Source organism: Chiloscyllium punctatum, chromosome 10, assembly GCF_047496795.1.
Source record: "Chiloscyllium punctatum isolate Juve2018m chromosome 10, sChiPun1.3, whole genome shotgun sequence".
In the NCBI taxonomy this organism is placed as follows: Eukaryota; Metazoa; Chordata; class Chondrichthyes; order Orectolobiformes; family Hemiscylliidae; genus Chiloscyllium; species Chiloscyllium punctatum.
Genome location: NC_092748.1, coordinates 97,795,727 through 97,809,079, shown reverse-complemented (window position 1 = coordinate 97,809,079; position 13,353 = coordinate 97,795,727). Strand labels below are relative to the sequence as shown.

General features: G+C 40.8%; 1 protein-coding gene across 3 annotated transcripts in view; it reads right to left on the bottom strand.

The window, feature by feature from the left end:
• The window catches only part of LOC140482385 (protein mono-ADP-ribosyltransferase PARP14-like), a 79,893-nt gene that overhangs the window by 33,472 nt on the left and 33,068 nt on the right, over positions 1 to 13,353 (bottom strand). For all 3 annotated transcript variants that reach the window (XM_072579789.1, XM_072579790.1, XM_072579791.1), the window contains 3 exons: positions 11,065 to 11,127; positions 5,288 to 5,464; positions 323 to 489 (listed from right to left, as the gene is read on the bottom strand). In XM_072579789.1, the coding sequence (XP_072435890.1) occupies positions 323 to 489; positions 5,288 to 5,464; positions 11,065 to 11,127 (407 nt within the window). The remainder of the gene's footprint in view (positions 1 to 322; positions 490 to 5,287; positions 5,465 to 11,064; positions 11,128 to 13,353) is intronic.

Genomic DNA, 13,353 nt, shown 5'->3' with positions numbered 1-13,353 from the left:
AAAGGAACGCTTCTAACCCTCATTACCTAATATGAAATTGAAATTACTATTAAAAATCCACCTTTCCGTGGCCTCTTCTGGTCCTGTATCTTGGTCCCTAAGCTTTGCTTGGTGAAGAATCTATCAGAGCTCACCAACGCAAGCCTTAGTTTAAAATACCACATTGAGTCCAAATAACCTCATTGGGCTGGGGTAGGTATCCTTGCCAAGTAGGGGCAGGAAGGAAATGTGAAAATTCCACACCCTCCATAATCAAAGCTCCTCTTTTGGATTTGATCATAATGCTGCAAAGGGTTAGACTAGATATTAAACCTCCACCTACCTGTCGCGATATTTGTAGCAAGACGTCAGAAAAAATATCATACATGTCAGTTTGGAAGACAACGATGTAAACAAGCTTAATACTGGATGGCCTATTTTGTGACAAATGATTTTCAAATCCAATCAACATGCTTTCCATAGTGTCCCGTGGATTCATTCCTCCCATACCTGCAAAAGGACAATGTCTTAGAAAAATGAAATTAATATGGACCAAAACCAGCGATCAAAATCACTGTTAAGTCATGCCTTTGCTCAAAGGATTGAATTTTCCATCAATATTTCATTCATTTAAATACTACTTTTGAAAACAATTTATCTATTACTACTACTGCAATCAATTGCATTTGACTTTTTTGAAGAATATTAACTCAGCATAACCTTTTTTTCTGATTTAATGATGTGCAGAATATAATCAGTCTTACGTCCCTTGTCCTCACTGACAGTTATGATTGTCTGACTTGTACAGCTCGACGGACCAGTCCAAGTTTTAAGTGTGGCAGATTTTCAAATACCAGTGCAGGCACAGTTTGATATTCAGTGTCTCAGAGTGTTTCTCAAGACCCAAGAGTTTCTCAGAGAGTTTGACATTTTCAAAGTCCTATCAGGAGTGGGAAACAGGGAACCTGCGTTCTGCCACTTAATGACCCATTATGCTCCATTAGAAACTGTGGTATTTGTAAATGCAATGTTAAAACTGACTATGAGGAATCTGGTCTGTTAGCTGTTGGCTTCATTCGAAGACAAAGATATGTTCCTCTTAAGGTGACGAGAGGTATTCGATCCTCATTTAATCTGCACTGAAAAGTGCTCATTGCTTCAGTTCAACCCAATCGCCCTGAATTCCAATCTTGACTTTCTCACATGCCAGCTGTCACCCTTAGCAAGGTAACAGCAGGCGACAACATAGAGTCATAGAATCATAGAGATGTACAGCACAAAATAGACCCTTCAGTCCAACTTGTCCAGGCCGACCAGATATCTCAACCCAATCTAGTCCCACCTGCCAGCACCCGGCCCATATCCCTCCAAACCCTTCCTATTCATATACCCATCCAAATACCTCTTAAATGTTGCAATTGTACCAGCCTCCACCAGTTCCTCTGGCAGCTCATTCCGTACACATCCCACCCTCTGAGTGAAAAAGTTGCCTATCAGGTCTCTTTTATATCTTTTCCCTCTCGCCCTAAATCCATGCCCTCTAGTTCTGGACTCCCCCACCCCAGGGTAAATACTTTGTCTATTTTTCCTATCTATGCCCCTCATGATTTTATAAACCCTAATAAGGTCCCCTCAGCCTCCAGGGAAAACAGCCCCAGCCTATTCAAGCACTCCCTATAGCTCAAAGCCTCCAACCCTGGCAACATCCCTATAAATCTTTTCTGACCCCTTTCAAGTTTCACAACATCTTTCCGATATGAAGGACACCAGAATTGCATGCAATACTCCAACAGTGGCCGAATCAATTTCCTGTACAGCCGCAACATGACCTCCCAACTACTGTACTCAATTCTCTGACCAATAAAGGAAAGCATACCAAATGCCTTCTTCACTATCACATCTACCTGTGACTCTACTTTCAAGAAGCTATGAATCTGCACTCCAAGGCCTCTTTGGCAACACTCCCTAAGACCTTACCATTTAGTGTATAAGTCCTGCTATGATTTGCTTTCCCAAAATGCAGCACCTCGCATATATCTGAATTAAACTCCATCTGCCACTTCTCAACCCATTGGCCCATCTGATCTAGATCTTGTTGTAATCTATGGTAACCTTCTTCGGTGTCCACTACACCTCCAAGTTTGGTGTCATCTGCAAACTTACTAACTTATACCTCTTATGCTCACATCCAAATCATTGACATAAGTGATGAAAAGTAGTGGACCCAGCACCGATCCTTGTGGCACTCCACTGGTCACAGGCCTCCAGTCTGAAAAACAACTCTCCACCACCACCCTCTGTCTTCTATCGTTGAGCCAGTTCTGTTTCCAAATGGCGAGTTCTCCCTGCATTCCATGAGATCTGACCTTGCTCACCAATCTCCCATGGGGAACCTTGTTGAACACTTTACTGAAGTCCATATAGATCCCATCTACTACTCTGCCCACATCAATTTTCCTTGTTACTTCCTCAAAAAACTCAATCACGTTTGTGAGACATGATTTCCCATGCATAAAGCCATGTTGACTATCTTTAATCAGTCCTTGCCTTTCCAAACACATGTGCTTCCTGTCCCTCAGGACTCCCCCCAACAACTTGCCCATCACCAACGTTGTGCTCACTGGTCTATAGTTCCCTGGCTTGTCCTTACCATCTTTTTTAAACAGTGGCACTACGTTAGCCAACCTCCAGTCTTTGGGCACTGCACCTGTGACTATTGATGATACAAATATCTCAGTATGAGGCCCAGCAATCCCTCCCCTAGCTTCCCACAGAATTCCAGGGTACACCTTAAGACCATAAGACCATAAGACCATAAGACATAGGAGTGGAAGTAAGGCCATTCGGCCCATCGAGTCCACTCCGCCATTCAATCATGGCTGATGCGCATTTCAGCTCCACTTACCAGCATTCTCCCTGTAGCCCTTAATTCCTCTAGACAACAAGAACCTATCAATCTCGGTCTTGAAGACATTTAGCGTCCCGGCTTCCACTGCACTCCGTGGCAATGAATTCCACAGGCCCACCACTCTCTGGCTGAAGAAATGTCTCCGCATTTCTGTTCTGAAATGACCCCCTCTAATTCTAAGGCTGTGTCCACGGGTCCTAGTCTCCTCGCCTAACAGAAACAATTTCCTAGCATCCACCTTTTCAAAGCCATGTATTATTTTGTACGTCTCTATTAAGTCTCCCCTTAATCTTCTAAACTCCAATGAATACAATCCCAGTATCCTCAGCCATTCCTCATATGCTAGACCTGTCATTCCAGGGATCATCCGTGTGAATCTCCGCTGGACACGTTCCAGTGCCAATATGTCCTTCCTGAGGTGTGGGGACCAAAACTGGACACAGTACTCCAAATGGGGCCTAACCAGAGCTTTATAAAGTCTTAGTAGTACATCTCTGCTTTTATATTCCAACCCTCTTGAGATAAGAGACAACATTGCATTCGCTTTCTTAATCACAGACTCAACCTGCATGTTTACCTTTAGAGAATCCTCGACTAGCACTCCCAGATCCCTTTGTGCTTTGGCTTTATTAATTTTCTCACCATTTAGAAAGTAGTCCATGCTTTTATTCTTTTTGCCAAAGTGCAAGACCTCGCACTTGCTCACGTTAAATTCCATCAGCCATTTCCTGGACCACTCTCCCAACCTGTCTAGATCCTTCTGTAGCCTCCCCACTTCCTCAGTACTACCTGCCTGTCCACCTAACTTCGTATCATCGGCAAACTTCGCTAGAATGCCCCCGGTTCCCTTATCCAAATCATTAATATATAATGCGAACAGCTGTGGCCCCAGCACCGAACCCTGCAGGACACCGCTCATCACCGGCTGTCATTCTGAAAAAGAACCTTTTATCCCAACTCTCTGCCTTCTGTTAGACAGCCAATCCTCAATCCATCCCAGCAGCTCACCTCGAACACCATGGGCCCTCACTTTGCTCAGCAGCCTCCCGTGTGGCACCTTATCAAAGGCCTTTTGAAAGTCTAGATAGACCACATCCACTGGGTTTCCCTGGTCTAACCTACTTGTTACCTCTTCAAAAAATTCCAACAGGTTTGTCAGGCATGACGTCCCTTTACTAAATCCATGTTGACTTGTTCTAATCAGACTCTGCTCTTCCAAGAATTTAGAAACCTCATCCTTAATGATGGATTCTAGAATTTTACCAACAACCGAGGTTAAGCTGATTGGCCTATAATTTTCCATCTTTTGCCTTGATCCTTTCTTGAACAAGGGGGTTACTACAGCCATCTTCCAATCATCCGGGACCTTTCCTGACTCCAGTGACTCTTGAAAGATCTCAACCAATGCCTCTGCTATTTCCTCAGCCACCTCTCTCAGAACTCTAGGGTGTATCCCATCGGGGCCAGGAGATTTATCAATTTTAAGACTTTTCAACTTTTCTAGCACCTGATCAAGTCCTGGGGATTTATCCACTTTTATGCATTTCAAGACATCGAGCACTTCCTCCTCTGTACTATGGATGCCTGCCTTATTCATTGGCAGCTCCCATCTCTTTGAATCACTTGGTGCTACAGAGTGGCCACTGAACTTGCTTTCTGTCCAATTAAGGTAGTTGTGCTTTAAGAATATATCACATGAATAATGCAGAGGCAGTGGAGCTTTAGGATCTGGAGGTGTTAGGCTCCCCATTTTACTTTAGATAACCAGACATATAAGCCACCAGTTATTTAAGACAGATTGCTGGGGGCTATCACGGTATCATAATCAGTGAGACATCAATGTTGGAAGATCTACTGACTGTTTAATACTGAGCAATAAACAGTGAATACTGGACTAGCAGCTCATGACAATGCATTTCATGTCGTGAGCAAGTCATTACAAAAAATACTCCGTTATGAAAGATGAATATAATAAGAAAGTGACATTAGGTAATCAGATACCAATACAAATAGAGCCATATTGATCACACTATCTATTGATGCTTTGCCTTCTATCTTCACTGGTTTAGTTAACCTCATCAAGGCAGCAGCTGGGGACACTGACAGTGGTCACAATATCCTTTGCACCCAATTGGAAATGGGGGCAATATTTAGGTTAAAGGAAGTGTGTTAAATTGGGAAAGCATGATGCCTGGCTGTGATCTCACTGAAACTGTTTGGCCAGATGATGTTCACTGTCTATGACAAACATAAATAGTGATCATGTGGGAGAAGTCCGGGAGGCAGAACGGTCTCTGAAACTGTACCATAACAGCAAGCAACATTATTGGAGAGGAGTGGAGAAGTGTATAAGAATAAATGGACAAATGATGGAAATATTTATAGTCTGGCAGTAGTTACCTGTTCCTAGAGCAGGGAAAGATACAGTGGTGATCTGATGTTTTTCACATTCCTGCAATACTTTTTCTACTGAGGCAATTATCAATGCTGGACGGGTTTGACCGACCATATGTATGATGTAATCACAGGTAAGGTTGCCACCACTGGTAACGACCACACCATCATTAGGCTGAGAACCTAAAAAAAAATGCAAAGTTTAAAAAGGAGTTAATTTTATATTCTCTACCTATGAAATTCTTATCATGCAAATGCATTCTAACAATTTCTACAACTGCAGGCTAAAAAAATACTTATCCTCCTTTCACGCATGTTTGGTCCCAGACTTGGGTACGTGAGATTGATTTTATGCACATAATTTGCATGAAACAATTCTCCACTTACTCTATTTTGCTGCACAAATCACATTGCTATTACACAAAGTAGTTGCTGTAGTTTCAGTCGCAAGGTCAAAATACCATAGTTTGCAGGAGTTCTTTGTAAACAGTCTGTAGAGGTTTCATTGTAATTCATGGTTTAATTTGACTGAACTGCCTTAGTTTTCTTTGCTGTTTGCTGAATAAATAACATTTGTGTTGAATTGTGCCACATTTCCCATGCCACCTTAAATTCATTGGTTTGTACAATGATGTCAATAGATACTCTGAAAGTTTCCTGGTCACAAAATCTCACGACGCAGAGACAGATAGCCAAACCAATCAGTCTTACTACCTCTCTATATGTAATACAGTAAACCAAAACTGTTGAAGACCTCCAAATAGTCACTCCAATAGTTCCTAAACCAACTTTTGAATAATCAATCCCAATCTTTGCAAGTTATTAATTTCCAGACACCAGTTTTGTATCTTAAACTAAAGACATTTTGGGTGGAACTGAGAAATAAGAAAGGGATGATCACCTTATTGGCATTGTATTATAGACCCCCTAATAGTCAGAGGGAAATTGAGAAATAAACTTGTAAGGAGATCTCAGCTATCTGTAAGAATAATAGGGTGGTTATGGTAGGGGATTTTAACTTTCCAAATATAGACTGGCACTGCCATAGTATTAAGGGTCTAGATGGAGAGGAATTTGTTAAGTGTGTTAACTGATTCAGTATGTGGATGTACCTACTAGAGAAGGTGCAAACCGTGACCTACTCTTGGGAAATAAGGCAGGGCAGGTGACTGAGATGTCAGTGGGGGAGCACTTTGGGGCCAGTGACCACAATTCTATCAGATTTAAAATAATGATGAAAAGGATAGACCAGATCTAAAAGTTGAAGTTCTAAATTGGAGAAAGGCCAATTTTGACAGTATTAGGCAAGAACTTTTGAAAGCTGATTGGGGCAGATGTTCGCAGGTAAAGGGACGACTAGAAAATGGGAAGCCTTCAGAAATGAGATAACGAGAATCCAGAGAAAATATATTCCTGCTAGGGTGAAAGGGAAGGCTGGTAGGTATAGGGAATGCTGGATGACGAAAGAAATTGAGGATTTGGTTAAGAAAAAGAAGGAAGCATATGTCAGGTATAGACAGGATAGATCAAGTGAATGCTTAGAAGAGTATAAAGGAAGTAGGAGTATATTCTGGGCTTTGGACTCTTTGGGCTTGCAGAAGCTGGTACATCAGATTGCACAGGGAGCTTTCAAATCTTCATGCTATTTCAGCAGAATCATCTCCCAGAAAACACAATACAAAAAAAAATTTAATTCTGGCTCCACTCTGATAGACTTGATTGACTTTTCACAAGGACTCAATTCAAAAACTGCGAGCAGGTGTATTTCAGACTTGCCAGAACTATAATGGACCAGGCCAGATCCCCTTAACACATTTCAAGAAAGCAGCCCAGACCTAACTTTACTAGTTGTTTTAAGCGTGTACGGTGGCTATTCAGACAGTTGGTCAAATCACAAGGGGACATAATTTTAAGGCAACTAGAGGAAGGTTTATGGGAGATGTCAGAGGTAAGTTCTTTACTCAGAGAGGTTGGTGCATGGAATGCACTGCCAGCAGTGGTAGTAACGTCAGATACATTAGAGACATTTAAGCAACTCTTGGAAAGGCACATGGAAGTTAGAACAATGAAGGGTATGTAGATTAGTCTGATCTTAGACTAGAATAAAAGGCCAGTACAACATCAAGGGCCAAAGATCCTGTTCTGTGCTGTATTGTTCTATGTTCTATATTCTAAAACAGATTTTATTTCCAAGATTACCAAATGAAACACAAGGAAAAGAGAACAGAAAACTGAATAATTTAACCAATCTGAAAACCAAACAGCCTATACCAACTTAATGATACTGTTCGAAATACTTGCAACAATCCCCATGAACACTACCTGACACAAAAGGAAAAATCAAACACACAGTCTTACAGGAGAGAAGTCAGAGAGAGAATGAGGAAGTAAGAAAGCCACAAAGGGATCAGTTCCATCTTTTACTTGTTTTACATGGCATACTAGGGACTCAAGTGTTAAACATTCCATTGCTAAGAGGACTCACTGCAGTATCAAGTGCCTGACCTCTTACAAAATAAGATGGGACATCCCAGTTGGGGAGCTGGCCAACTCTCAGAGAACTGAATCCTCAAGAGCCATATATGTGGATTCCACTTGCAGACTCAGGCAAAGGTATTTGTCCTCCCTGGACAAGACTGAAAGCCTTGACAATAACCCTATTAACTGCCTCCTGCTCCCATTATCTTGCTTTGTCTCCCTATTAAGATAGGTATGTGAATCCCCCAGTGAGAACAAGCAAAACCCTTCTACTTTAACCTCTTCCCATCAACATACGTTGATGAAGAATTACGATAACCAGTCTCTGTAATCCATCCACTCGTTACCATAGAACATCAACAATCACTGGACATTGTAAAATAAAAATTGCCTGTCTTAAACATTGTAATGACAATCGAACATGTGACTTATAGACCTTTTGTTTAATTCCTATAAAAAATACTGTCTTTATGTGCAGAGCAGAGACTCGTGAAGCAGTGTCACCACAAGTAGACACACAGCTACTTTTGGGGACATTGAAAATCTCTCAGTGGCTGTGCGGTAATAAAGCTTCTGCTGTTGCACAGAAATTTGTGTCGTCCAGATTTGTAGAACAAAATATAAGCAACAAGAGTACCAGCTGGACCAGCTTCTTTGGGTCCAGCAGCTTCAGAAAGCTACTGCTAAAGAAAAACAAACCAGGAGTGGGAGAATTGGCCACTCGCTTTCATTACTTAAGTGTTTTTTCCCAAACATTTGAAAGCCTGTTGCCTGAGGCAGTATCTACTAGTTATAATCAAACTGGCCCTAAAGCCCTTAAACTTAGACTTTTCAGAGTCTGTGAAAAAAATCAAAGACAACACAACCTTGTTAAAGGAACAGCTTCATCACAGAACCAATTCTAAATACTAACCTCATTAATATCCAGCTTCTTTCAACAAGTTCTGCCTTGGGGTCACAGTGTCTGTTAGAACCATTTAAATCAGGAATCAGCCTATCAATAGCCTCCAATCTGACCTCAAAAACAAATTAATCTTGTTCAGTCTTTTCTTTTCAACTATCCCAAACCCACAAGTCACTTCGAACTCACAATTCAAATTAATAAAAGAATAAAAGTAATGAAACATTAATGCGTGTTCAAACTGGTGCAAAACTTACATTTATGTAACACATCTTATATCTCAAAGTACTATTCTTGTGTTGGCAAAAACAGCAAGTGACTTCATCAATCAGAATGTATACGTGATTTCAAAAGAGACAGTAACTGGACTGGATAGGGAAGCTGTTTCATAAAAAGAACTCCCTTCCTATTAAAGTTGTTTGAAAGATCTGTAAAAATATTGCTTTCAAAATCTTGTTGCTTGTCTATTTAGCCCTTTCATTATCTGGTTTAAAACTGCTCGCCATGTGAACACACCTCCACTGAGATTTAGACTTGGTTCCTCTCATCTCATTGAGGACAATGAGCAGCAATACTCAATATACTTGCCATCGACCGCCTTAATCTCTCTCCCCAGCACAAAGGTCATCTCTAAATGTACTTTATCAGGTTGACTTTAGCCAAATCTTTTTCCTCTACCACCTTGTGTCTATTCTAATTTTGTGTTTATTCACTCATGAAATGTGGGCATCACTAGTTTGCCAACAATTATTGCCCTTCCATAGCTCTCTTGAACTGAATGGCTTGTTAAGGCATGTCAGAAGGCAGCTGAGAGTCATTGCTGTGGGTCTGAGTCACACGAAGGTCAGAGGATGGCAGATTTCCATCCCTGAAGGACATTAGTGAGCCAGATGGGATTTTCTGACAATCAACAATGATTTCATGGTCATCAGATTCTTAACTCCAGATTTTTAAAAATTGAAATCAAATTCCACCATCTGCCGCACAAGGATTCAAATTAGGGTCTCCAGAACATTAGCTGAATTTCTAGTCTAGCGATAATACCAGTAGGCCATTGGCTCCTCCCATCTGCCATTCTGGCAGGCCTTACAGCCTGGAGGGAAATACATATGCTGCCATTTTTAGCCTTCTCTCTGGCATTCTGTTCCCACAAGCAACTCTGACGATTGCTGTGTAGCACTGCTGCATTGTTGATTCTCTCTCTCCATTGGATACATCTAATGTAGGTATTGCTGGTAAAAGACACACAACTTACACAACATCTTTCCTATCCTCCTGCATCTCCCAGTGGCATAGACTGTGATCAGAATCTCTATTCGCAAGTAGAGTCACAATTCCATGTTATGTTGACATGTTGGATGCTCACAATATTTGTAGCTGGTAGTTGTTAATCCTTGAATCATCTTCCTGGGAGATATTGCCTCCTAGGTAGGGGAAGTGGTTGACATCCTTGATGTTCTGTTATCCAATCTTAAAGCTTGTTTCGGTAAGTGACACTATTTATGATAAAGCTGCCTCTATGTTCTAATTTGGTCTGAAAGTGTGCGGTAGAATTATGTTAATAATATTTTGAAATTACATGAATACATTGAGAAAATCTAACTATGAACTAGAGGTAAGAAATGGGTTTCTTATTGTATTGGATAATGCTACCTCAGATCAACTCGTGCTTCAGTTCAGAGGAAACCTAAACTTGATAATTGAAACTGATTATTTTTGTTGGGGGGACATGAAAAGGTCAGAATTGTAACAAGATATATGGCAGTTCTCAAGCTTAAAATTGAAAGCTAGGTAGCAAATGAAATTGCAAGGTGTTGAAAGCACTTAAGAGGTCAGACAACATTTGTGTAGAGTTGGTTAACATTCCAAGTTCTGAAAAATTAACCTTGGTTTCTTTTCTCTCTGTGTCGATGCTGGCTTAGTCAGGGGTGAAAGGTTATCAGGGTAGGTGGACAATGAGGTAATCAGATGACCTGTGACTTTATTAAATGGGGAAGTGGCCAGTAGCCGACTCCTGCTCCTAACCTGTATCCTTATGTTTTTGTGTGTTCATTACTCAATAACGCACTGCAGTGGTTGTAGAAGACAAAAATGCAACATCTTTCAAGTTGTTTATCTACTGACCTTTAACTTTATCCACTTTACCTTTTACACTGACCCAGAAAATGACCAATCTTATCTATTCTGAGCGTTGAAACCATGTTGCTATGTCTGCGTGATCAATATTACTGAAAGAAGCATATTGCTCTGTCAGTCTCCATATAAGTATGATTTATGATTATTGAAGATCATCAATAATTTGAAAATAATCAATTCTCTAGCACAAAGATGATGTTTTAAAAGTAATGTACGTTTTTTTCTATATTATATATAAAACACACATACATATATATTTGTAACTTACCCAGTTTCTTACATTCATCTACAACAGTACTGCCAGCTTTTGTAAGTATTGCCCCAGAGACACCTAAAACAAAAACAAACACAGTAATGTTGTGGAGATCAAGGTCATTTTTAATTTGGACAAGATTTCTGCCCATCCATGTCAATCCTCAGGGCATGCAGCCTTTTCACTTTTGCACCAATTTAACACATTGTTAAAGCAAAGAAATGAAAGCAATTTACAGAAAGTGAAATGGTTTAAGTTGAAAGCCCCACTAAGTTTCTACTTTCAGCTTAAACCATCAGAGTGGAAGCTAGGATCTTCCCCGGATATAGGAACTTTCTCAAAACAAGAAATAGAGAATAGAAAAGGCCATCTGCAAAAGATATCTGTTATTATCCAGTTTGTACTGGTATCATTAGGAACACTTGATATAAGTCCCGAGATAAGGAGGAAATATGCTAGATAAGGCAATAATAGATGTGGCTTTTCATCATATTTAAAGGCGAAAGTAGAGGTAATAAATAGCCAGGGATTATTTTCAAACAACTCCATTATAAACATTGCTTATTTTTCTGTTGATGAATTTTCTTATATTCGACTTAAGTAACATGTACTGTTAGTAAACCCTCCTCTCTCTATTTAATTTCTAAGTCCTGTCATTTTTCATAAGTGCAGTGGCAATAATTGACAAATTAAGCCCATTAATATATACCGGCAAAAGGTATTTTACCTCAAAATAGCAATTGCCATCATTATTAAGTTTCTTGCAGACAACCACAAGTTCTACTGAAATAATCCTATTTTTCCCATTAAGCACTGACAAGGGGACATCTGAAAATGGTTAAAGAAATTATTATCAATTCATTTTCTTGTAACCAAAAAACATATTGCTGTCTACAAGTCACAACCCTGAAGTACTGTTGACATTTTAAAGTTGTAATTCTAAAATATATTTTTTAAATATGGGAAGGCGATGGCCAAGTGGTATTATTGCTAGACTATTAATCCAGAGACTATTAATCCAGAATCCATGTACCATCCTCCCTCAGTTGATAAGTCAATACTCTTCCATGTTGAACAACATTTGGAGAAAGCACTGAGGATGACAAGGGCATAAAATGTACCCTGAGTTTCAATGTCCACCACCAAGAGTAGCTCAGCAGCAGTACTACTGGTCAAGCTGATTGGGTCCGAAAGGACATATCTGCTATTCTGTGTCTGCAGCAAGTGCTGCAGGAACCGACAAGAGGGTAAAACATACATGATCTCACCCTTACCGATCTACCAGCTGGAGATGCATCTGTACATGACTAAATCGATAAGATCGACAACCGCACAGTTCTCATGGAAACCAAGTCTCACTTTCACATTGAGAATAATCTCCATGGTGATGTGTGACACTATCGCCATGCTAAATGCAACAGACTTCAAACCGATCTAGCAACTCAAGACTGGGCAGCCATGGGGCACTGTGGGCCATCAACAGCAACAGAATTGTATTCCAGCACAATCTGTAACCTCGTGGCCTGGTATATTCACCACTCAACCATTACCATCGAGCCAGGGGATCAACTCTGGTTCGATGGAGAGCCCAGGAGAGTATCCTTGGAGCAGCATCAGACACACCTGAAGGAAAGGTGTCAACCTGGTGAAGCAACCAAACAAGACTACCTGCATGCCAAACAGCATAAGCAGCAAGTGAGAGACAAAGCCAAGCAATCCCACAACTAACGGATCAGATCTAAGCTCTGCAGTCCTGCCCCATCCATCCATGAATGGTGGTGAATGATTAAACAACTCACTGGAGGAAGGGGTCTCACAAATATCCCCATCCTCAATGATAGAACAGCCCAGCACATCAATGCAAAAGATAAGGCTGAAGCTTTCGCAGCAATCTTCAGTCAGAAATGCCAGGTGGATGATCCATCTTGGCCTCTTCCAGTGGTCCCTCGCAGAGATCAGTCTTCAGCCAATTTGATTCACTCCACGTGGTATCAAGGAATGGTTGGAGGCACTGGATACTGCAAAGGCTATGGGCTCTGACATCTTTCCGGCAATAGTACTGAAGACTTATGCTCCAGAACTTTGTGTGCCCCTAGACAAACTGTTCCAGTACAGTTACAACACTGACATCTACCTGACACTGTGGAAAATTGCCCAAGTATGCTCTTACATAAAAAGCAGGGTAAATCTAACCCAGCCAATTACCACCCCATCAGTCTACTGTTGATCATCAGTAAACTGATGGAAGGTTACATCAACAGTGCTATTAAGTAGCACTTGCTCAGCAATAACCTGCTCAGTGAC